We start from the raw sequence: 25134 nt of genomic DNA on the forward strand, positions 1-25134 counted from the left end.
TGTTTCGTGCGCAAGAGCCTCTGGTCAGCGTGGGTTCAAGGAGGACCGAAGGCAGCGTTGCTTCTCATTCTCCCACTGATGCAGGCGTCTAGCCCGCTTTGTCTTATCTTGAAAGGGCTCTTCTAGTCCGCAACACCGTTATGCTCTGCCTTGTAGATACTCCATGCAGAGACTGATGCCTTCCTGACGACAAGCTATGTGGAGAATAATGTGTGGCGTACATGGCGTACATGGCGACCCAAGAAACCTCTTCACATGTGGCAGCCATGACCAGCAGAGTCTCGGCTACAGCCGTTTGCGAGCTGAGGCTGCACTGTCGGCTGTTTTTGGCCTTGGTCTAGTCTCATCGCTCTCAGAACTATTCCCATCCGTATCGTAAGAACTGGCCAAGGCGAGTTCGACGTCACACATGGGTCGACCAAATCATGAGAGACCCTCGAGGTCGTCAGGCTGATCTTGGCCCATCGGCCGACTTGCAGATTGGCTTCCTCTTCCGATGTGAGCCGTGTCTAAATGCTGAACTGATTTTGTGGAAAAATTGGTCCAACGATGCATCCAGAGGGCTTCAACATCGGCATTTCGTCTTCTTCACAACCTTGGAGAATTACGGCCTGGCGGTGTTTTCCTAAGGACATATCCTGCGATGATCAGCAACCCGGCCAGTCTGATGTGTAGCATCAGCATAGAAGCATAAGTGTACCAGAACACTCATCAGACGAAGTGAGCAGCACCTTACGTAGTAGTCAAATTCTCGAGGGCCTGGAACATTTCCACCCGTGACGTTTGGATCACTAAACTGCCTCCCCGCTGTAGTTTAGTTTTGCTTCTCACATCGGCCCCGCACATCCCAGCTGCTGGCCTTTGAATGCTTCTGAGCGTCGTCAAAATCTAGCTGAGACATCGTGTTTCTCTTTCCCGAAGCTGGATGGATCGAGGTCGAGGAGGCAGGCAAGTTTGTGCGAAATTGGGGATAAGGAAGCTTGCTTTTTTCACAGTCTCAGCTCATGGACGGACGTTATTGATGCTGGAGAAAAGGCTGGCGGCAGATGGCTCCCTGCTTCATATTAAGAGTAAAATGTGACGTCGGGTTGAACAGAAGACGAAATGTGGCCTCGAGCACCTGATATGGTCTGCCAGCTTTCGTCAGTGTCCTTACCTTCGTCGGTGGGTCATTCGGTATCGCATCTTGAGACTGAGATGAGGTGCGAGACGGGATGGAATCCATCGCATCCAAGCGGGAGATCTCCGGTGCTTACCTTTCCTTAGATTCGGGTATGCTTACCTAAGATGAGGCACATTGTCCAAGAACCTCAGCAAAGTTACAAACAACCTAAAAGTACGGAGTACGGAGTGCCTAACACTCCTGGAAATAGATGGGAATTTGGAGGGAATTTGGCATGCTTCTGCCGGGTTCTGGCTCTTCCAGGGGCAAGGTATCGTAGGCCCGTGCTGCCGAGGCCCCGCGCCAATCAGCGGGGCAGCCCAAGAAGAACACGGTTCCACTGGCCTAATGGCGCTGCAATCGAGGACTGGAAGGCCCAAGGGACGTCACTAAGACAGGGGCAGCGGTCCAAGCGTGGGGTATCCAGTACGTACCTAGACCCAGATTCCCCCACTGTTTCAACCGGAAGCTCCCAAATCCAGGCGGGCACGGCCTGATCCCTCTGCACTCAGCAGCGTGGTTTACGAAAGGTTAAGCACGCCAACACGCCGCCAGCACGCCAAAAGAACAAAGCCGCACTGCTGCGAGTCGAAACCTAGGGGAACAGACCTGATACCCCGTCCCTCGTCCCGGTCCCTTCAATTGTTTTGTCACTCTTTCCAAGTTCCAACCCTTCTCTTCTCGTCTTCGCAAGTATTTGTCTGATTGTCCTGACCCGACACTGACATCACGTCAACTTCCGAGGTCGCCTACGCTCTTCACATACTCCCAGACTCCATCTCGATTGACCGAATTCGAGTTGCTAGCACCGTCTCGCAGATACCACCAATCGTCTCCGACACGTACCGAAACTGCTTCGTTACAATACCATCCCCGAGGGCGTGTCGAGCAATGGTACGCCAGTCGAACCGTGCTACCACAATTCGTCTCTGAACAGGACTGGTGCGCTCGTCAGACGCAGATCCAGCCTAAATTGTACATCATTGAACAAAAACCAGAAGCATTCGACTTCCCCTAAGCGGATCTAGAGTCACGGCCACGGATAGTACAACATATATTCAATCTGTCCGCTATGGACCCAAGCAAAGAGGGACTCTTGGGCGACAAGTCCCGCCGCTCCTACGATGGAGAATCCGACGACGGCTCCGACATCGACGCCACGGATTACCTCGAGCGAAATGAACAGAAGCAGGAGTCAAGATTCCCCAAGCCCGCCTTCCTTTCCGCCAGGCCGCGGGGCTGCATTGCAGCTTTCAGAAGACTATTTCAGGGTCGCTCGAAGCTATGCCTGCTCATCACCGCTGTCGTCTTCATCATGTGGGTATTCATCAGCGCCGGAGGAGCCGTCATGTACAAGAAGTTCAAGGGCGCGCCCCCCACCGGTCTATCGCCACCATGGTACCCGACTCCAAAGGGTGGCATATCCAAGAATTGGGCAGAGAGCTATCAGAAAGCCGGAGAGATGGTCGCCAAGATGACGTTGCCTGAAAAGGTCAACATTACAACAGGAACTGGCTGGATGATGGGTCTCGCGGTTGGCACGACTGGCCCTGCCGTCCACGTTGGCTTCCCGCAGCTCCAACTACAAGATGGTCCCCTTGGTATCCGGTTTGCCGACAATGCGACAGCATTCCCTGCCGGCGTCACTGTTGGCGCTACTTGGAACAAAGAATTGATGTACCAGCGAGGCAAGGCCCATGGTCAAGAAGCCCGAGGCAAGGGAATCAACGTGCTCCTCGGACCCTGCGTTGGACCCCTCGGTCGACTGCCTGCCGGCGGCCGCAACTGGGAGGGCTTTGGCGCCGACCCCTACCTGTCGGGTATCGCTGCCGCTGAGACGATCAAGGGCATTCAGGAGGAGGGCGTCATGGCTACCATCAAGCATTTTGTTGCCAACGAGCAGGAACATTTCCGACAAAGTTGGGAGTGGGGATTGCCCAACGCCATCTCTAGCAACATCGACGACCGGGCCATGCACGAGCTGTACGCGTGGCCATTCCTCGATGCCGTCAAGGCTGGTGTTGCCAGTGTCATGTGCTCTTACAACCAGGTCAACAACTCGTACGCTTGCGACAACTCCAAGCTTCTCAACGGTATTCTAAAGGACGAGATGGGCTTCCAAGGCTTCGTAATGAGCGACTGGCTTGCACAACGTTCAGGTGTCGGCAGCGCTCTCGCAGGCTTGGATATGACAATGCCTGGCGATGGTCTATTTTGGCAGAATGGAAAATCTCTCTGGGGCCCCGAACTTACTCGAGCCGTCCTCAACGGATCCGTTCCCGTCGAACGATTGGATGATATGGCCGTTCGTATCGTTGCTTCCTGGTATAAGCTGGGTCAGGACGATAAGAAGCTTTACCCAGATGAGCTCCCCAATTTCTCCTCGTGGACCAACGACAAGATGGGTACCCTCGCTCCCGGTAGCAAGACACCCCAACCTGAGGTCGAGGTCAACAAGTATGTTCATGTGCAAGGCAACCATTCTGACATTGCCCGCCGCGTTGCTGCCGAGGGCACAGTGCTGCTAAAGAATAAGGACGTCTTGCCAATCAGCAGAGACGGCTTCATCGACGCGAAGCGCAAGCGCCACGAGGGCAAATTGAAGATTGGCATCTATGGCGAGGACGCTGGTCCAGGCAACGGCCCGAATTACTGCGCTGATCGCGGCTGCAACCAAGGGACGCTGGGCTCGGGCTGGGGCAGTGGTGCTGTGGAATTCCCGTACCTCGTTACTCCTGTCGAAGCCTTGAAGAAGGGTTTCAAGTCTGAGAAAGTTGAGCTGTCCGAGTATCTCACAAACTCGCCCCCATTCCAAAAGGACCCCTCTGTCCTGCACAACCAGGATGTCTGCATCGTATTTGCGAACGCGGACTCGGGAGAAGGCTTCCTGGCATGGGGAGGCATTGGCGGTGATCGAAACGATCTCAAGTTGCAAAAAGGAGGAGACGATCTGATCCTCCTGGTTGCCGACAATTGCGGCAAGGGTGAAGGTAATTCAGCAGGTGGTGATACCATCGTTGTCATTCATTCGGTAGGACCCGTCGAAATGGAACGCTGGATCGACCATCCCGGTGTCAAGGCCGTCCTCTACGCCAACCTTCCAGGAGAGGAGAGTGGAAACGCGCTAGCGGGCGTGATCTTTGGCGATGTCAACCCCAGTGGCAAGCTGCCGTACACGATCCCCAAGTCTCTGAAGGACTTTGGACCTGGCGGACAGATCTTGTACCTACCCAACGGCGTGGTGCCCCAGCAAGACTTCTCTGAAGGACTCTACATCGACTACCGACACTTTGACAAGAACAACATTGAACCTCGTTTTGAATTTGGATTCGGCCTTTCATACACAAGCTTCGAGTTTTCCAATGTCACCGTCAAGGGCGTCAAGGAAAAGAGCGCACTTCCTCCACCTCGTCCAGCGCCCGGGGCGGAGCCACCAAAATTCAGCGACAAGATCCCTGACAAGAAGGTGGCTTTGTTTCCGGAGGGGTTCCGCAAGCTCGAGAAATATGTGTACCCATACTTGGACACAGTTGACGATATTTCTTCAGAACCGTACCCTTATCCAGACGGATACGAGGTGAAGCAACCTCCATCCCAAGCCGGCGGTGAAGAGGGCGGTAACCCCGATCTGTGGGAGACATATGTCACCATCCAGGCGGACGTCACCAACACCGGCGCTGTAGCAGGCAAGGTCGTCCCCCAGTTGTACATGTCGTACCCGAAGAATGTGCACGGCGTGGACTTCCCCGTCAAGGTCCTTCGCGGATTTGACAAGTTCAACTTGGAGAAGGGCGAGAAGAAGACCGTCACGTTCAATGTGACACGCCGCGACCTCAGTTACTGGGACGTACGGCAACAGAACTGGGCGATGATTACGTTTGGAGAGTATTCGTTCCTTGTTGGCGAGAGCTCGAGGCATCTGACGCAAATGGGCAGTTGGTAAACAGTTGTTGAATATTTCTTTGGTTTCCACTGTTTTGAAGCCATGTATGTTTATGAATTGAAGATTGTGGGAAAACACATATGGGAGTTTCGTTTCTGATTCAGTATTGTTGTACATGATGAGACTACATAGGGTCTCGTGAAGGTGGCTGATCTACGTCTGTAGAATGTGAATAGAGCTACTTGAATACTGTGACGTTTAATTCAAGCCCTGGTTGACTTGAATATGTTTTACTCGTACTCGGGTGTGGCGAAAGTGCTGGGAGCGTCAGTCTATCTGAGAGGAATCATGGCCAGAATCATTCACACTGATCCACGACTCAAGTTGCAAGGCGAGGAAGGCGCAAAGCACGGCACATCCGGAGATAGTGATGGAGTTGCATGGTGGCGAGTTGATGTAGGCATTCAAGCTGGAATCGGACCGGTCTTGAGACTGTATTCCAAGGTAGAGGTGTTTGACTAGGTACTGGAAGAAGAAGTTTCTTGAGGTACCAGGCTTCCAAGCAACCATGTGCCGAATGCCGCATGACGTTTGACCTGATGATCATTTAGGTCTCGTCATCCAGGCAACAGCGACGTGTGTTTGGATAGACTTGTTCCAGGCAGATGTCTGCCAATACGACGCAGTAATGAACGTACTAGATGTTGTCGGCTTGCTATGAAGTCATTGAAGGCATATTGAAACTTCGCGGAGTTCACGGAGTGTGGTCAGCAGGTTTACTGGCAATGTGGCCGTGGGAAAGAGCTCCACTCCGTGAGATAAGCGGAGGCCGCTGGGCTCGGGGACCTCGATCATTCTCTTTTTGATCAAAGGTGTGCGACACAGTGGATTGCTGTTACCCGATGCAGTCAGCAGCAGAGAAACAATTGGAAGTAGGTAGTGAGAAACACGTGATCGGCTCTGCGATGGGTAAGCCCAACCTCATAAATCTCACCAACCCAACGAGCTGTCTGCGCGAGGAGTGGGGGTTGCAGGCTTGTTCCAAACGCCGTCAAGTATTTTCTAACTTACCTACGTCACGTGTGGTCAACTTGAACGATTCTATAATTTCTTTCTGGCTTACAGAGCAGAGTGCAGTATGTTGACGGCTGACATATCATCGGTTGTCGTGAGAATGTGACGTCCCGACGTGAATCACTGGCTATGACGAAGCGCCCCGAACAGAGACCATTTCGCCATGGCAGCGAGTCTAATTCATGGTAGAATCCACTACCGACACAACAGAATCTGAGGTCCGGTTACGTCCGGCGTGGGGGTGTTGAAGTTGAGATGATGTGAAGGTGGAGATGGAGATGGAGACCGGAGGGGAGATTTGGAATGCCATACAAGGCACTTGAGCGCACCAGGCGACAGGACTTTCGCCTCCGCCCCGGCTCCGGCGGAGTTCACGATGGCAAGTGCTTGTCAAGTGGAGGGATGTAAGAGCGGATGCAAGGCACTGCTTCCAATCTTGCATTCAAGACACCCTGGAAGCTGTGGAAGCTGCTCAAGAAGGAGCCATAACTCGAGGCACATGCCTGAAAGGTAACTTTAGGTAGGTCGGCTCCCTCCATGAGAAATGATTCCCCATTGGGAAAGAAAGAATGAGAGCTACGGAGCTTCCTCCTTGTCTCCTTCTGCCGTCTCGTCGGATTATCAGGAGCCGGATGGCTTAGGGAGGAGCGACGGGGCAAGCCACATCCGCAGCGAATCACGGCCCTTGCTTCCCTCTTTCTTCGGATTTCCATTGGCCGATAGTATCCACTTGAGCTTATAAACTGGGCCACTCGCATTAGGCTGTGGCGCAGTCGAGAGCATTGTGCTGTCAGATCGCTGTGTGCGCGTGTGACGTTTCTCTGTCTGCCATCTGCTTGTTCTCTTCTTCCCAGCTTCCATCCATGCTTCATCCCGTCCTCTCATCCCAACTTGTGTTAGTCGCCGCGCTTGCTTCCAGTCTACCGCGAGTCTCCCGGCCCTGTCCGACCTTTCGAGCCGTAACACAGCAAACCAAATGCTTCGCATCGCGCTTATAATCCTTTCTTCCTGGGCCATAGACGGCGCTTCCGGTATCTCCGCTCTTCTGGCGCTTGGCTCATCGTCAAGTGCTCCTCCGGGGCATACAGAATCCTCGAGTCTGCCTCGCCAAATACCCAACACGGGGTTTTCAAGGCTATTCTGACATCTTTGTATGCTTTTCGCTCGGCTCTTGGAATCCTGTGTCGGATGGGGCAAATTGCTTCCTTTGGAGCATCCTGTTGATACAGGATCGACCAGACAGATCTCCTTACGGCTACAGTATGTCGATCGATCTGCTCAGGTAGGGCCGGATCTTACAGCTACTCCCAGCCTCAACTTCAGCAGCCCGTCGTCGACTTCCAGAAGAAACCCCTCGGCCCATAATCATTGGCCCAAGACCCTAGCAAGCGGGAAGTTTGGGAGCCGAGGCACCGGCTTAGCCATGCCTCAAAGTCTAGAACCAGAATCACCCTAGTACTGTTCCCAGCCTCTAGGAACGCCAAACAAGCGTGCAGGATGCCCAACCTGAAGCAGACGACAACCTCTATCCTAATGATCGAATCCTTCACAACAGGGATTCAAGATTCCTCACAATGGGTCCAGATCGGAGCTCAGAGTCCCCTCCGACACATGAATAAAAGAGTTCGAGCGGCGGGGCAGCTGAAATGCAGACCAACCAACCCGTGGGTAAAGCTACCTGGTTGACACTCAGCCCTATGGAAGCATCCCCGCATCTACGGAGTACGACTTACCTACTACAACGTGGTTGGTGTCTGGGATGCTCAAACATCACGCGAGCTATGCAAGGTTGAGACAGAGCTTGGTTCGCGCTTGCGGATATCTACCTCGACCCTTTTTGACACTCTTGTAGGTTACTTCTGCAGACTCGCGCCTACGTGCCGCTAAAATCCTTGCATACGTCCTCTCCGTGCCCGGCCTCAATGCTATTCCGGCCCCCTCAATCTGTATTCCGTTGGCACCGCGGCAGAACACCAGGCCCGTTTGTCGCTTTACAATTCATAGTCGTATCTGCACGTCTACTGCAAACCACCCCTCTGAGACTTATTGGCCCATTGGCGACAATCATCAAGCCTCCACCGAAGAAGCTAACAGACCTCCGTCGGATTGCCAGACAGAGCCTCCCATCTTGGTCAGCAGTAATGCCTTGTACTGGGTTTCGCCATCCTCCGCCACAGTCGAAACGTCCGCTATATGCAATCTTCACCTGACGATAGACCGGGGACGCCCGAACAATCACGGGCCGGGACTGGCGTGGGGTGGGCAACCATTAGTCCCTGCCATACGATCTGTCCTCCACTAAAATCTGACGTTGTCTTCTGGGGACCCTGCCACCCTCTGTTCCCGTTGACCGGCTGCCCAAACACCCTATGAGATGGCTCTGATCATTGACACTATGCCTGGTAGGGCTGCAGCTACGACATTCGCGCAGCCAGAACCACCCCGGAAGCATGCATGTTTAGGCTGTCCCGGCTTCTGGGGTCGGTCTATCGCGATTCCCATCGTCATCCGCTAAGGTGGGGAGCTCTTCTGGAGCTCGAGACAAAAATACGTCTGCTCTGTCAGCAGTTTTACTCATCGGCACCTGTATGCGATGTGGCCAATCACTGACCTCAACCTCGTTCTCTCGCCCATCACACTGCATGTCGTCCCCTCACAAGCATCCAAGTCTTGGGAGAAAGAGTGATCGAAGTCGCGAGCATGTTCTTCAACCAGACCTGCAGCATAGCCGGTCTTCTGGGAATGGTTGAGGATTCTGGTCAGGAGCCCAGTGATCCCCCGTTTCGCTGTCCCTGGTCATGGCACACCCATTCTTCGGTCTGTCGACTTGGTGGACGCCCCTTTGATATGGTTGCCGTAACCCCTGACGTCCTTTCCGATGCCTTCATCAGCCTCAGCCTCAGCTCCGGACTACGTCTACCTCCGGGTGGATGCTTCCTCACCGTTTAGAGTTCAAACGATTGACTACCATTGCCGGTGCGTTGTCCGGCACTGACATATGTTGTGGCTGGGTCAGCCCATATCAATATGATGCACTATCGTATGCTGCCACATTTGGCTGCAATCTTCTTCTTCTGGCTCTGGAAGAACGAATCTTGACCATACAAACACATTCTGTCGTTTCAGATACCCGACACAGAAGCGACTTTTCTTCGGTGTTACTCCATACCAAGCTTTTCTGACGGCCTTTGCCGACTGTTTGAGGCACCGCAAACTCACATCATCACTCATCTCGTGATACGCCGTCTCCGGTTCGACTACTGCGGATCTCTTTCGAGTATTCAACAGCTATCTTGGGTCACTGAGCTCCGCCGACGTCATTACCAACAGCGAGGCACATCCAGTCGGAAGGTGTCTGATTACTTCGATCGACCCATCTACTCGGTTCGCAGATTCTACCCCGAAGTGGATGTCTGTCGTGATGAGCATCAAGCTCGAAGTCGAGGAACAGGATATATCACTAGCTTCCCCCGATCTGAACCTGCCACTTTCTTTTGACCATAGCCACACGAACATCATCCAGCTTGAAGATCAAATAGACTCGGATACGCAGTACACAGTCGAGGATATCCTTGTCGCCTTTGCGCCGCCATCAGTTAGTCAGGAGTCTCATCCTTCCCGCAGACCGTCATCAACCATGTCATCGTCGCGTTCCGGCCGTTCGGGAGGGTCATCAAGCCACCACCGTAGCTCCAAGAGTAGCAAGAAACCAAGGGCGGTTCAAGTTAGTCACGGTCTCCTCTTTGTACTACCCCCCCTGTTCAACAAGCATGCATCACTACATCTAGCTTTCTCATCCATCTTAATTCTCAAGTCCAAGATGAGACTGCTTTACCCGATCCTCCTTCTTCATCGGGCACCGTACTGACCTTTAATTATTCATAGCGCTCAATCCAACAACTCATCGAGTCCCTAGAGACGCACAGAGTCAACACCCTCACAGAGCTCTGCCGTATCGAGCGCGTGGCGGCTACCTGCGAGAACGAGGAAGACGCTCTAGCCTTCCAAGGACCCATGACCGCCGCCTGGGACTACTATGTGAACAGCAATCAGTTTCTCACGGAACTCCGCGGCCTGACACGGAGCTACCCCCTCTGCAGCGACCTCCTCTACGACGCTCACGTCCGCGTGCGCAACGATCCCAATTCGAACAAGAGCTGGAACCTGGCCTGGTTGTGTCTTGTCAAGATTCAGGAAGAGTGAGTACTACCATCACCGTGATCGAACCATACCATGAGAGATGAGGGCTGACATTTGTTCCCTTTGCGATTGCAGTGATCTCGTGTCCGGATACGCGGCTCTGGAGGCCACCAAGCCCGAGATGTGGGGAGGTCGCGAGCCCTCTACCGATGAGGCGGCCCAGCTCGGCGCCTGCTTCGAATATGAATGGAACAAGGCCGTCGACACGATGTTGCGGCACTGGTCCGTTCCCCCGACGTGGTTTTAGTCTGGCAGTGGGGGGGGGGGGGGACTCACGATCATGATGAGCCGGCCTACATGAGCGCGACAATTCAGTAGACGGATGGAGAAAGATTTACGACACGCATCTAACGGGGTCCATTTGTGTTGCTTGGTATTAGAGCATGAGCGAGCGAGGGAGAGAAACTTCTCTCTCAGGGCATAGCATTGGCATGGGGATTTTGGGCATTGGGAAGAAGCATCGCCATACACCACTCAGTCTCACGACAATGGTCGGATATTGTAGCAATTTTTGGGCATTTTTGTTGTACTTGTTCCTTCTAGAAGAGGTGTCCAAGTCACCAGGTTGCATTCATAGAGGGCTTCTGGCAAGCCCTACGGATAAATCTCATCTACCCATATATAGAAGCATCAAGAGAGGAGAAGCATTTATTCCTGCACAACTTTGCTCTCGGTTGAATGAGTATGAAATCTCACAACTATGCTCAGAGCACTGCACGCTACAAGACGCGTCAAACTCTCCCACAAAACGAAGCATCATGAACGCGTGGGTACCAGCTAAGCGCAACGGGCATTAACTATTTGACGACGCAAGATTATGCCTAGATCACTACAGGCCCAAGACGTAGACTATTCTAGAATCATCGAATCGCTTAGCAAGCAAGAATCGGGAACCGCCGTCCAAGTATCCAGGGCGCAACGGCGTGCATGGCGCCCGAATCGGGGGCATGCGGAGCGGAGTGGAACAGAATACGCCGAATGCGGTGGTGAGAACTTTGGGTGGTTCACAAATTACGCCGGTCCGCCGACGGAGTATCATCCATGTTTTTCGGGTGTAGTTAAGCTATTCCCAATGTCCATGGCCTTCTTTTCACGACGCTTAAGAGCTGATGAAGATACCCACTGCAATCGACCTATCACAAGCAGCAATCGCCACGATGCGGAGGTGAACATGCAGCGCCTTGCGAACACGGCGATGCTCGTACAGCCTGTTTACATCGCACATCACTGCACATGATCCATATTCTCAAATCCAATGCTGAATGAGGTATTCAAAGACCAAATCAAATCTTGAGATTAACGAGTCTAGGCCCGGCACTGGCCTCTTGAATCTATACCGTGTAGCTGTCTGCCTCTTCGTCTTCTTTCAGAGGGTGAGCTGGTTCACCCCTCTCTATTGATGCAAATATATCCGCTTTGACCAGGCATTTCCGACCTTTTCCCAATGCTATGATTATCCGAAACATTTTCCGACCGTATTAAAAACACAAAATCCGGCGGTTCAACATGTGTTGATTGCTCTTGGCGCAAGACCTCGGTGGTATGGCTCATGGCTCAGTTTCACCGTCAGTGCCATCTTCCTCGCCAACCCAATCGTCACTCTCGAGGCCGCGGTTGCGGATGGCGAGGGAGCCAATCCATCCCAAGAGGGCAATACCGCCGAATACGCCCCAGACTAGGGCCTCACCCTTGGGATGGACACGCGTGGAGAGCGTGAAAAGGGAGCCGGAGACGAATGGCCCAAAGCTGCGGCCCGCGGCGGACAGCGTCTGGGCGATGCCGTTCAAGGTTCCCAAAGTAGCATGATTCGGTGCACAGTTTGTGATCTACAGCCAGCATTAGCAAAAATTCATGATTTCAGTCATCCAAAGATGGCTTACCAAGAGCATGACGCTAGACAGGCCGCCCACGGCGCAGATATTCTTGATGATTAAGATAACGCCGAGTTCCGCGTACAGCCAGGCAGAACCGCTGCCGATACCGAACAGCGGCTCGTCGTCCAAGTACGGAATCCAGGGCATCAGGGCCATGCTAACGGCCAGTCCCAGCAAGGCAATGCGATAGGTTCCCAGGTTTCCCAGCCGCGTCTTCAAGTGCTGGAAGAGGAAAGCTTGAAACGCTATAGTAGCCACGCCAGCCAGACTGAGACTGATACCGATCTTGCTTGGCGGAAGACCGCGCCCAGTTGGAGGATTGGCATCGGCGAAAATCGGGTACAAGCTGTTGTAGGAGATGTTGGATAGCTGGAATACTAGGTACGTCAATAGCACAAGCACCGTATTGCGGTTCAAAAGTTGACGCCATGTCGCCAGATCGCCCGGGAGTTTCGCGTCATCGTCGGCCTGGGCATCGTTCTCAGATGCATGGTGCAGCAACCCTTGATCCTCTCCCGCCTCATCCTCGTCATCATCTTCTTCTTCTTCTTCGTCGTCGTCAGTGCTGACCACGGCTTGTGATCCGCGGCGAGGCCAGCGGGTGGCCCATGAGCCTCTGCGCGGTTGCGCTTCTCGCGAAATCCAGGACCAAGCTTTGCGCGCCCAGGCAGGAATCCATGCTGCGTGGTCTGGCTCCAAGGTTTCCAGTGTCTCCTCGAACCAGATTGCGACGACAATCACGCTGATGAACAGTAACCCTGCGCTCAGCAAGTTGGGCGCCAAATATGGGTATCGTTTTCCCATGGTACCAACCAGCAACCCGCCCAGGGCTGGACCCGTAATGCCGCCTAGGGAGTAGATGACGGGAAGCCATGTAAAGGCCCGGCTTTGATTAGAGCGGTCCGTCACTTCGCCTAGGACGGTGGGAACCACGGCAGCGTTACCATTGAGCATACCCATGGCCACATGAACGACTACGATCTGCCAGTAGGTCCTGCAGAAACCGAAACCCACAAAACAGCATGCCAACATGAAGGTGCCAAGAACCATGGTCGGTTTTCTACCCACGACGTCTGATAGGTAGCCCCATAGTAGGTTCGTTGATAATTGAGCGAGGGCGAATGCTGAGGCAAGGATACCGACATACAGACCTGTCTGAGAGTCGGGGATATCGGCGAAGGACTCGACCATCTGAGGCAGGTAAGGGCCGATGGAGTTTAATGCAGTCTGCTCGCTCAAGGAGAGGAAGGCAAGCAAAGCAAGCTGTTTGACAGGCAGAGGAGTCTGCTGGTGATCGTCGTCTGAGGCATCGGAATCTTCATCGGAATGTGGGAAAAGCTCTGCCGAGGATTGCTCGCGGGGGGTCTTGGGAGGTGGTGTCGGAAAGGTGTGATATCTATGAGTAGACTGGCGTCGCATCGTGGTCCTCCGGCTGGACTCGATGTTTCCAAGAGTCGGTATGGGAGCGCCTGCGTGGAATGAACCGGACGAGGCTGTCCGGGACACAGCAGCTGCGCGAGCAATGTTATTGCTGTTGGTGGTGCGAGGCATGTTGGCAGCTGGGGCAATCGAGGCGGCGCAGGGCCTGATGCCAGAGGGCGAACAGATGCAGCTACACAGGTTCTTGCAGCACAAGCGGTGACGTCGTCGAGATGGTCGTCGAGATCGGTCACGGTTTACGGGGGTTATCGGTTTATGATGGTCGGAGATGGGTTCGGTGGTGAGCTGCTTGTTCGGGTGTAGCTGCTGGGACGAGGCTACCCCGCTGCCAGGGTCTCACGGAGATGGAATGCAGAATCGCAACCTCCAGCGCATGGTCTCGAGTTGCCTATAAATGCGAAGCGGCGACGTGGTTTGGGAGGACAACAGGACAATTGACGACTCGGGCACACTGGGGAGGGTGGAGATGTGCGTCTCTCAGTGTCCTGAGCTGGGAGGTGAGAAGACGGAGGAGGAGTTCGAAGGTCGCAAGATGGGCGAGGGGAAGAGAGGCGCGGATAATGTTGCGACGCAATGAAGTAAGGCAATTAATTAAGCGGGTGGTTGAAGAACATGGAAGGTGCTGCAGGTCGGCGGAAGGATATCGGCGGGTAGCTCTCGGCCTGGGCCTGATGCGACGTAAGAGCTGCCCAGAAGAGCAAGCGAAGACGGGGAGAGGTGACGGGTGAAGGTCCAATTGGAAAGAAGCACGGACATGGGTGACCTCATTTTTCAGTACTTTTCTTTTCGTTTTTTTTTTCCCTTCTTTCCCTTTCCTTCCCTCCCTTCGATCCTTCCCTCTGATTTTCCTGGGTACGTAGTCTCTTCGCTTGGGGGCCTGGGGTGATCCGTGCTCAGTGCTCGCGGCTGCCTGTGGCTCGTGCTCAAGACAAAATGAAGGTGGCAGGCGGGAAGTTAAGCTTTCCGCACTGACAGACACCAATCTCACTAACAGCCAATCAACGCACCAGGAGATCGGGGCAGGCACGAGGCTCGCACTGCACTTGCTTCTCGCATCACGCGCAGGAGATGACGCCCACCCTCCAAATCACCACTTTGTCATTGGCTGATGCCATCTGATCTCGGATCTCTCATCTGGCCTTGATCGTCCCAGATCTTCCCTCCCACCCAGTAGACAAAATGTAAACGGCCACTGGAACCCTAACGTTTGACCTCTGCTCTTCTACCATTTGCTATCACAGTCTACACCACCACACGTGTATTCCTCGGCATCTCCAACCGTTCGTCTCTTCGACTGCATCCAATCATTTGACTCAACACACCGTCGGGAATCCGCACCAACATAGTACTCAGCTTTTCAAAGTAGCGGCAGTGTTTACGAGAGACTGCCTTGTGATCAACACATGTTGGCACCAGACTAAATCTCTCCGAGACCGCATCTAACGTGGCAGCGAGACATCTGACACTGGATCAGAAATCCTCCGAAGCTAGCCTCACGCAGGGTCCTGTCGTGTGCTTCTCTAAACTGGCAAAGAGATGGTCCACGATTCTGTGCTAGACATCCCAAAAGAAGAAGAACTACGTCAAGGGCTTCGAATCATGTGCGGATGCTGGTAGCTGGTGGGCGATGCTAGCGAATCTTTCATTGATCTCGTGTCGAAACTATGGTTAAGACTGAGACCAAGTCTTGCAAGATGTCTCTTTGAACGTCTTATGAATGCTCAACAACACAGAGAGAGAGGCGACTGCAAATAGGGCGACCCTGTGAGTCGACAAGATGTCAACCCTTTTATGATCGCTAGCGTAAACGGATCACGGATGTCCATGCCATGATATATTTAGACAGACGCGACTCAATATCTCGGTAACATTCACCGACAAACAGCTCCCAATACCGAGCTCGTGCGAAACCTTCGTCTTGATCCTTGTCTGTCTTGCCTTTTCTCTCATGTCATTGGAAGATTCTTCGTTCAGACACATTGTGGAGAGTTACGTGGCAGATTGACACCCGGAGTGCCCCGCAGCCCCGGATTCGGGTACTATGAAAACCGCACGTCCGGCTGCAACCAAAGGCGTACATGTCTCGGGCCGCATTGAACCGGGCCTCGGGGGTGTGGCATGTATACAAAATTCCCAGGAGCGCGGTATACCCTCGGCCCCCACGGATCGCACATCATTATCACGACTGGAAACAGCTTGAAGTCGATTTCCACCGACCTGCCGAGCAGATTCAAGCCTGCGACACACAGTGCCTTTGGAGTTAGTATTGTGGTACAGAATCCTGAGCATTTTCTGCCCGGAACTCAAAGCAATATCGGTCACCAAGCGATGCTCTTCCAGCTGAGTCAAGGTGACCATTATGTGTCCAGTCAAGTTCTTATGTCCGTAATGCAGTAGAGAGCGCCGAGGGATACATCAAGAGACCTTCTTTAGCTTTTAAGCGATGATCAAGCTGTCTTCGCTTCTGCTCATGTCCCTGTATCCCGTATCCGTCTTCCGCAAGGTACTGACAAGGCACCCCCGAGTGCATGGGGAGTCAACCCCAACGCCAAGGCTCGCGATAAAAGATATCTTGATGTCTCGGTCAAAACTGAACCGAATCCTCCATCCCCTGAGAGATCCGCACGCGTCCTAAAGACGAAGCTTACAGGGGAGTTTCAGTCAGGTGCCTGAACTCATTGCGACATCGGCCAGCGTGTAAAACCGAATCCTCGATTCTCGAAAGCTTGGGTCACACGCCATTGTACTTCATAGGAAAGTAGCACCGTGAGACCATAGTTTGTTTGTTCATTCAGTTTCATATTTTTTTCATATAGCATTATATCATGAGCTTCATACGAAGACGCGCAAGAACTCGACCAGTGCCATCATAGCCATAGCCTGGCCGTAGGGCATGCTCGTCCGCGGAATATCCTTGTAATGCTGCAAATCGTGACCCATACCCGTGCCAAACGACGTGTTGAGCAGCTCGCCCTCCGGGCTAATATTTTCCAGAATGGCATTAATCGCCTTGACGGCGACGGCCTCGTACTCCTTTCCAATGTACTTTTTCCGCTGCGCCTTGAGGATGCCGTAGGCGAAACCGGCCGTGGCGCTCGCCTCGACGTAGGAGCCCTCGGACTCGGGCACGTCGAGCAGCGTCCTCCACAGGCCGTTTTCGACCTGCAGCGGCACGAGGGCGGCACATTGAGCTTCGAGGGTGTTGATGAGGTGGGAGCGGAGGGCGTCATCACCCGTGAGGTTGAGCAGCTCGATGAACTCGGGGATGACGATGGTGAGCCAGCTGTTGCCGCGGGCCCAGCGGGCGCGGGCAAAGTTGTGGCCGCCCTCGTGGAAGGTCCAGCCGTGGAAGAAGAGGCCGGTAGGCGCGTCAAAGAGGTACTGCAGGTGGAGGAGGAACTGGCGCTTGGCCTCCTCGACGTAGTGGGGGCGGTTAAGGACGAGACCGATCTTTGCGAGGGGCAGGACGGTCATCATGAGGGTGTCATCCCAGAGCTGCTGGTCGTTTACCTCAAGGTAGGTGATGTGCTGCATGCCGCCGTACTTTGTGCGAGGGAGGTCATGATAAGCCCACTCGGCCCAGCTGTCGAGCCAGGGGAGGTAGGTCTCGTTTCCGGTCTTTTCGTAAACGTAGGCGAGGGTGAGGAAGACGGCCATGGTGTTGATGTTTTTGCCCTTGTGGCCTTCCTCGAAGCGGTCGCGGAACCAGTCCTCGATGATTTTGAGGTCGGCCGGGTCGCCGTTGAGCTCGTAGTACTTCCAGATGCCGTACAGGCCGATGCCGTGGGTCCATTCCCAGTCGCCCCAGCCCTTTGTGTCGATGACGCGGCCGTTCTCGAGCGTCATGAGGAACTCGCCCGTGGTGTCCTTGATGTTGACCATGTCGTGGATCAGCTGCTTGACCTGCTTGTGGATGTCGGCCCGCTTGACGCCATGGAGCTCTGTGATTCCCGCAGGCATTTTGGCGGTATTCTTTCTGTGTTTTTTTTGTGAGGATTGGTTGTTAGACCCTTTAGGTGTCTGTGTCCGTAATTAGCCTTGAGAGGTCAAGCTTTGGCTGGCAATGTGAGGTCACGGCCATCTCGCTCCCCATGATATCGAATTCGTGTCGATTGGTGACGCAAAATGACTACTCTACAGGTGGTGTGAAATGAGACTAACCTTCTTGTTCAAACGTCGTGCGCACAGATAACATGTGACTTTGCGACGGTATGATTAGGGGGGGGGGGGGTATCTAGGTATGTACAAGCACGGCACGGCACCAAAAGACGCGAAGACACGTGAGACAGAAGTTTATCGACAATATGTCAGATCCTCGGGGGAAAAGGGTACGCTCAGAGGCACGAAGTTTGGGTGCGGAATCCTTTATGAAGGGGAGGGCTCCGGCGAAATATGCTTGGTGGGAAAAACGAGGGGTCGTGGGCGGGAGGATGGAGGGGAACGTATGCTCGGAGTGATGGTAGCCGAGGACCAAGGCCCCAAGATGTCCTTCCAAGACGCGCTTTCCAGTAGGCGGTTTAGTTCAAGAACGATGGATCATGGGAGGAGAGCTGGGGATCCCCACACTCTGGATGGATGGCCAAAGGTGTTTTGGCTGGGGTTGTGCGTTTGCGACTGCGAAATCGCAGAAGGAAATGGTTACATACTTGAGTCTGCTAAGGCAGAATTAGGTAATGCAAGGTGTGAATAAGTGAGGAAAGACCGTTTCTCTCAGGTACGCTCCTGGGCCTGGACGACGAGTGCGGAAACGACGTCGATGGTTGGTCGGAAGGGCCCGACGTTGACCCGCTTCAGATGGCACGCCACCGGGGTGCTCCGCTCGCTGCTCGGGCCCTCCTCCCCCGCGCCCCGGGATTCTTACCCCGCGCCAGTGGAGAAAGCTTTCCCCGATTTTTCTGTTCATTCCCGTTCTTTTTCCTGGCTCCCCCGTGGTCCCGTGGGCCTCCTTTTCTTAACAGTTCTTCTCTGCTTGGCCTCTGACTGGTCTGTAATTACTTGAATAAACAGCCATTGGTGTTTTCCAAGGCTGCTATCTGGATTATCCCTGTTCCTGTCCCCAAATTCCTGCGCCTCTTACGAGGTTTCGAGCCTTGAACGCCGAACCCGCCGCTGGCGCCCCCCGGCTTTTTTGTGTTTAGCCGTCCGGGGTCTGTGTTTTGGGGAAGTCATCTCCGCACACTCTCCGCAATCCCTTCCACACTGGATCTTTAGGGGAAATTCTGGGCGAGCAAAAGCTGGAGAGGGCGGGCGACGGGGAACCGGGAACTGTCCAGAGCCTAAGTTACGGTACGGAGTAGGAGAGGAGATTTGAGGGGCCTTTTCTGCCCTAGGCAACCAGGCTTAAACCTCATTTTGCGGAACCCTGGACGGTAGAATAAGGTTATCCCATGCCCTCCCCCAGGCACCGTAGTGACAGTACAATACGGAGTGAGATTGAGCGAGATGAACGAGATTACAGAGATGGGCGAGATTTTCTGGAGTCATCTTGAGGAATTGAAGGAACGGAAACGTCTACTCATATAGGAACGGATTCTACGGGACGGCTGCTCTGATTCCTGATTACTATGACATTCTGATTGCGGAACTCAATTTCCTTTCGTAGTCCCTATGCATGCAAGCATTCTCACCGCAGGACATTAGACGCAATGCAACCGCTGCAACACGACATACTGCGTATGTGCCCGCACACACTTCCACACATATTCCCAGCCTCCTGCTGAACTTGCCCCCATGTCCAAGTCTCCATACTGTTGCGTTACGCTTTGCCCAATTCACCGCGATACCATTGTTTACCACGTCTTCACACGAGCTTAGCCAAAGCCTACAGCGTAAAATTGACGGAACAACAATTTGCAAAGTCATTCAAGAGACGGAAAAGACTAGTTGAGCCCGAGCGTCGAGACCAAAGACTCCGTCAAGCTTTTCCTTTGGTGGTGAGCCAAGCCCGGTCCGGTCGAGTCGGTAGGGTTCGCGCCGACGATATGGCTGCTTCGAGGCAAGACGGCCGTTTTCCTCACATCAACCAATCCCATCCCTGCATGCCCGCCGCCAGCCCGAAGCAGTTTTCGTGTCGTGAACATTTCCGCCCACCACCACGCTGGCTCACACACCATACACCCCTTCAGCCGACGGACCTCGTGGTCTGAGCCTCTTGTTCTTCGCCAGTCGCTGCTGAACCATTTCGTCTGCCCAGAAATGCGGCGACAAAAGCCCAAGAATCCAAGAAATGAGGCGGCCGGGAGAGCGCCCAAGTGCCATGCCAAGTCGCTCACTGCCGTCGCAGCCGCCATCCATTCTTACCCATTGATAACCTCTCCTCCAAAACCACAATTATAGAGCCTCATCTCGCTCATGGGATCGTGTTTTCTCAACCGCTTAAACGCTTGATTACCAACACCGATTAGCTGACCTTTCGCCGCCTCGAGAAACTACAGACTCGTGTGAGACATTCCAACAAGATACTACTGACTAGAACTAGTCTCGCGCCTTAAACCCCGTTGCAGAAAACCACCAATCACTTCACTCAGTTCAGAGAACCACAGTATAGGCGCACGCCATCGCGCCGGGTCGACCTCGTCAGCCGTGCCAACCATGATAGTTCAGCCAGATAACTTCCCCGTTGGAACTATGCATCCACACCCTTATTCCCACCTATCTTGCTGTCGGTTTCCTTCCGGTTGACCATCCATGAGAACCAGCACGCACATGTTCATGTTGTTGCCCCCATGGATCCCCCAGTCGACGCAACGTTGTCCCCCAATCCCTAATCCTGACTCGTGCTGCTCTAGCCATGAACCTGCCCACTTTCTTATCCTTCTTATCCAATCTTTGTTACCCAAATTACGGTCTCATACTCCATCTTCTCCCCAGATATCGGGGCATACACCGCAGGAACGCGGAGTTCAGAAGGGGGGAAGAGAGCGAGCGTATGGGGGAGGTGTGGTAAACCAGGCCTTGTCAACATCGCACCTTGCCCTTCCCGCCACTTCGGTCGAATGATGTCCCAAATTGCACCCACTCCTCCTGGACTCCTGGCCATTCCTCGCCTGTCAATCGTCTGGTCCGAGCTGTGATCCGGCTCGCCGAACCACACAGGACCCGGCAAGCCGTCTCCATACCCACCCCAGGGTACCTGGAGCCCAGGGCCCGTGGGGGTTTGGTTCTGGCTTTGGTCTCGTCGTCTCTTTTCGCGGGGAACCGAGATGTGGACCGGGGAAATGGAGAAGTCCTGCCTGCTTCCCAACAAGAAATCTTGGGGTAAAAGTGAGGAGAGAATGAGGGTGAGATTCCGGGGTTTGGCAGCCCAGATTGATACCACGTCCGGAAGGGGAAAAGGAAGGAATCTGAAGCATTGCCTACGGTACACGGCTCGCTTTTCCCTAACACCTTACCACCCACCCATTACCATCCCTTCGGGGTACTCCACCTGAGATCTGCTCTTATATAGAACGAGGTAGCATCCTCTTTCTCCCATCTCTTGCTCTTCTCCTCCTGTAGGTTGCTCAGCTTCTTCCCTTCCTTTGCAGAGGTTAGACAAGACTCCGGACCCCAAAGCCCCCATCAAGTCAATATCTGAGACCTTTGCTGCGTCTCACTCACCTCGGGCCCTCACCACCACACCATCAGGAACCTTCTCTCGCTCAGTCTAATCTGGACAAGATGGCCTCTACCGAAGTCGCCGACCCGGAGCTCGTCCGCCCCATGAGTGGAGGCGGCCCGGGCAAGAAGTCCTTCCACGAAGTCGAGCGCACAATCTCCAACGAGAAGGCCGACCACCAGCGCCTCGAGAACGTCGACAATGAGCTGTCAAAGTACGTCGGCGACGGCTCCATCACCGTCTCCAGGGAACGCAGCGATCAGCTGCGCAAGATGATTGATAAGCGCGTCCTGGTCATCATGATCGGCACCTACTTCCTCCAGGCCATCGACAAGGGCACAATGTCCTTCGCCTCCATCATGGGCCTCCAGGAGGACACCCACCTCAAGGGCCAAGAGTTCTCCTGGCTCACCACCTGTATCTACATTGCCATCCTCTTCGTCGAGTACCCCCAGAACTACATCATCGCCCGCGTCCCCATCGCAAAGTACCTCAGCTTCTCCATCATCGCCTGGGGCGCCGTCCTCGCCTGCCACGCCGCCTGTACTGACTTCAAGGGCCTCGTCATCGTCCGCACCCTCCTCGGTATCTTTGAGTCCGCCTGCCAGCCCGCCTTTGTCATCCTCTCCTCCATGTGGTACCGCCGCGAGGAGCAGGCGTCTCGTGTTACGTACTGGTACATGATGAACGGTGCCCAGCAGGTTGTCGGCGGTCTCCTTGCCTACTGCTTCACCCACATCAAGACCGGTCCTCTCAAGTCCTGGCAATGGCTGTTCCTGGCCTACGGTGTTGTGTCCGTCATCTTTGGTGTCTTCGTCTTCCTTTGGATGCCTGACTCGCCCATGCGCGCCAAGTGCTACTCCGAGGAAGTCAAACGGGAGATGGTCGAGCGTGTCCGCGACAACCAGACTGGTATCCAGAACAAGACCTTCAAGCGCGAGCAGGCCATCGAGGCCCTCAAGGATCCCCAGGTTTGGGGTTACTCTCTTATCGCCCTGTGCACCACCCTGCCCACTTCCGGTCTCGGTGCCTTTGCCAACATCATCATCAAGAGCTTCGGCTTCAACACGCTCGAGGTCCAGCTCTTGGCCATGGTTCTTGGTTTCTACATCATCTTTGTCCTTCTCGGCTCCGTCTGGCTCGTCAAGAAGTTTAACCAGAACCTCTACGTCATGCTTGGCTTCTGTGTCCCGTAAGTCAAAACCCTTCTCAGGGTATCACCGTCAACTAGTCACTAACAGACCTCGCTAGTTCCGTCATCGGCACTGTCCTCCTCATGACCGTCCCCAACAACACCTTCTCCCAGCGCGTCGGCCTCCTCATCTGCTACTACATCACCCTCTCCTTCTGGTCAGCCCAGACCCTCGCCCTCTCCCTCATCTCCCGAAACGTCGCCGGCCAGACAAAGAAGCAGTTCGCCGTCGCCATCAACTTCATCGTCTGGGCCGCCGGTAACGCCATCGGCCCCCAGGTCTTCCTCAAGTGGGACGGTCCCCGCTACTTCATTGCCTTCGCCACCCACTTGGGCTGCTACGCGCTTCTCATCATCGTAATCATCTGTCTCCGCATCTACCTCTCCCGCGAGAACAGGAAGAGGGATGAGATGGTTGCTGCTGGTATCCCCGAGGCCTCTCCCGACTATACTGCCCACGCCTTTGAGGACAAGACTGACAAGGAGAACCTGTCTTTCCGCTATGTCTTCTAAATATTAGGTGCAAGTGGTTGTGTAATCTGTTTATGTAATAGCCAATAATGAAGTTTGGCTTCGTCAATATACCCAATATGTAATGCATTATCTTCTGATCTGCTTTCTCTCGCCGTGATAAGATTTCGTGCAACACTATCTTCCTGATGAGGAGTGAGATGATTCAACTCCAGTGATTAACTTTCGACAATCCGATGCGCTCACGTTCATCCTGGTTTTATAAGTGTTTATGCGATTGCAAGCGAGGACAAACTCGCTGCGTTTTCACTCATCGCAGTTCCCAATCACCTGTGCATGCGATTTTGAAACTGTCTTAAGGACAACTGATCTCAATGATCTACATCTCATTCATGAGAAAATTCAAGTACTTCAACATGTAATTCAGACATGGTAATGTAACAGGAACATGGATATCTGAGGGCGACTTCATGTTACCTTCAAGGATGAGGGATAAGAGAGAACATGGTGATGAGGCCCAATGCCAGGTATAACGTCGATTTAAGCTCTTTTAGCCTGTACAAACGCCAAGTAAGTCGCTAGTCAGGTCCAAGAGATTCACCAAGAAATCTCTGGCAATCAAAATGTCTTGAGTGGCTTGCATCTTTGCTTGGCATTTGGAGTTGGGTATGGTTCCCCTCACCGGTGCCGCTCTTCACACACCCCTCCCTTGACTCTCACTCCAGCATCCCCCTCACGAGGTACAAGATAGCTTTCCCTCCATCTTCGTCCTCTCTCCTCATCGCCAAGCTACTTCTCGAAGGCCTTGGCAACTTCCACGTACGAACCCTTGCTGATGTCCTCCAAGATGCCCAGACCTCGGGGATCCCAGCCCAGCTCTTTTCTGGCCTTTGCACCAGACGCCCTATTCTCTGTAGACAGGAAGAAGGAGATAGTTTGCCCCAGCTGCGCCTGTGCAACCTCTAGGCTGATATTCCTCAGTGAAACATGAACAGCGGCAGCAATAGCCTCAGAGATCTGGAAGGAGGTCACATCTGTCGCCGAACTCGCGTTATAAATCTCCCCTGCTGGTCCCTTCTCAGCGGCTAGGAGAAAGAGTCTCGCCGCATCGTCAACGTGCACATTTGTAGTCCGGTTCTTCCCACCGTCGACAATCGTCACCCCGCCAGTCTGCGCTGCGATACCCATGAACTGCGCTACACCGCTGCCGCCCCGGCCGTAGACATAGGGCGCCAGCCGGACCGACATGACGCGAACCCCTCTCTTTTCGAGGTCCAGCGAGTGCAGTTCGGTCAAGATACGGGTGTTAATGGGTGCCGGGTCCGCCGGCGATGCCTCGGTAGTCTCTGCTCCGGTAGGGTCTGCCGCGACGCAGAGAGTACCGGACGTGACGACGAGGGGCTTGTCGGTGCCTGCCAGAGCATCGGCGATGGCGTCGACGGCTGCGGTGTCTATGGGCCTGAAGGTCTCGTAGGGCTCGCCACCGAATACATAAGCCGTGGCTAGGTGTATCACGATGTCTGCTGCTTTGCTTTCCTGGCGGAGGACCTCTAGAGAGGTCAGGTCACCTCGTACGGGTACAGCGCCGAGGTTGCGGAGTTTCGAGTCGCTTTCTTCGTGGCGGGAGAGACCGTGGATTTGGTAGCCATCTTTGATTGCGAGTTCTGTTATGACGGAGCCCACGTAGCCACTGGCTCCGGTTAAGAAGATGCGCTTTTGGGCGATTTGAGAAGTCATTGATGGCTTGACAGGTTATGAGGTGAGTTAAGTACCTATGTGACGGAAATGAATGTTGTTGTGGACCGAGTTTTCACTTCATTGTGTTGGATGAGCTTACGGACTGTCTTATAAGTAAGTATTCAAAGGCCTCTAGGTTGAAGCTACAACCAACCTACCCAACGTCCTGGATTGCCTCAATTCGTAGTCTCTGTTCGGGGTTGTTTCCTTGCACGCCGTGGTTGAGTAAGCAAGACGCGGAATTAAGAACAACCAACCACAATCTCCATATACCCTCGATTGGTTGCCTAATCCAGTAAACAGTCGATCCTTCAATGTGACATCCTAGTTCGACTGCATAACCGATTGCTGATATAACGGTGGTAAGACTAGAAAAGCGCATTAAGAGAGGACTCTTGCCGAGTTCGAAGCTTCGGAAGTTTCGACTTGTCCGCTATTGACCCGATGCTCAGCTGAGTCGTGCTGCCAACGATGTCGTCAAATCAGTTAGTGACTTGCTTGGCC

General features: G+C 53.8%; 6 protein-coding genes across 6 annotated transcripts; 3 read left to right on the forward strand and 3 right to left on the reverse strand.

Moving 5' to 3' along the window:
• Window positions 1-2234: 2234 nt before the first annotated feature.
• Window positions 2235-5105, forward strand: CCOS01_14236 (glycosyl hydrolase family 3 N terminal domain-containing protein; the record flags this gene model as incomplete). Its single annotated transcript, XM_060462380.1, has 1 exon — window positions 2235-5105. The coding sequence occupies one exon, from the start codon at window positions 2235-2237 to the stop codon at window positions 5103-5105; it is 2871 nt and encodes a 956-aa protein (XP_060306865.1).
• Window positions 5106-9528: 4423 nt separating this feature from the next.
• CCOS01_14237 (uncharacterized protein) lies at window positions 9529-10566 on the forward strand (the record flags this gene model as incomplete). The annotated part of the gene is made up of 3 exons (XM_060462381.1): window positions 9529-9843; window positions 10005-10318; window positions 10395-10566. 3 exons carry the CDS (start codon window positions 9529-9531, stop codon window positions 10564-10566), a joined length of 801 nt encoding a protein of 266 aa, XP_060306866.1.
• A 1300-nt stretch (window positions 10567-11866) lies between these two features.
• CCOS01_14238 (major facilitator superfamily transporter) lies at window positions 11867-13744 on the reverse strand (the record flags this gene model as incomplete). The annotated part of the gene is made up of 2 exons (XM_060462382.1): window positions 11867-12145; window positions 12200-13744. 2 exons carry the CDS (start codon window positions 13742-13744, stop codon window positions 11867-11869), a joined length of 1824 nt encoding a protein of 607 aa, XP_060306867.1.
• Window positions 13745-16465: 2721 nt separating this feature from the next.
• Window positions 16466-17593, reverse strand: CCOS01_14239 (glycosyl hydrolase family 88; the record flags this gene model as incomplete). Its single annotated transcript, XM_060462383.1, has 1 exon — window positions 16466-17593. One exon carries the CDS (start codon window positions 17591-17593, stop codon window positions 16466-16468), a length of 1128 nt encoding a protein of 375 aa, XP_060306868.1.
• A 3699-nt stretch (window positions 17594-21292) lies between these two features.
• On the forward strand, window positions 21293-22935 carry CCOS01_14240 (major facilitator superfamily transporter; the record flags this gene model as incomplete). The annotated part of the gene is made up of 2 exons (XM_060462384.1): window positions 21293-22422; window positions 22482-22935. 2 exons carry the CDS (start codon window positions 21293-21295, stop codon window positions 22933-22935), a joined length of 1584 nt encoding a protein of 527 aa, XP_060306869.1.
• Window positions 22936-23682: 747 nt separating this feature from the next.
• Window positions 23683-24630, reverse strand: CCOS01_14241 (alcohol dehydrogenase; the record flags this gene model as incomplete). The annotated part of the gene is made up of 1 exon (XM_060462385.1): window positions 23683-24630. The coding sequence occupies one exon, from the start codon at window positions 24628-24630 to the stop codon at window positions 23683-23685; it is 948 nt and encodes a 315-aa protein (XP_060306870.1).
• Between the last annotated feature and the right edge of the window lie 504 nt (window positions 24631-25134).

The sequence above is a fragment of the Colletotrichum costaricense genome, assembly GCF_030867565.1.
Source record: "Colletotrichum costaricense strain IMI 309622 chromosome Unknown Scaffold_20.1, whole genome shotgun sequence".
NCBI lineage: Eukaryota > Fungi > Ascomycota > Sordariomycetes > Glomerellales > Glomerellaceae > Colletotrichum > Colletotrichum costaricense.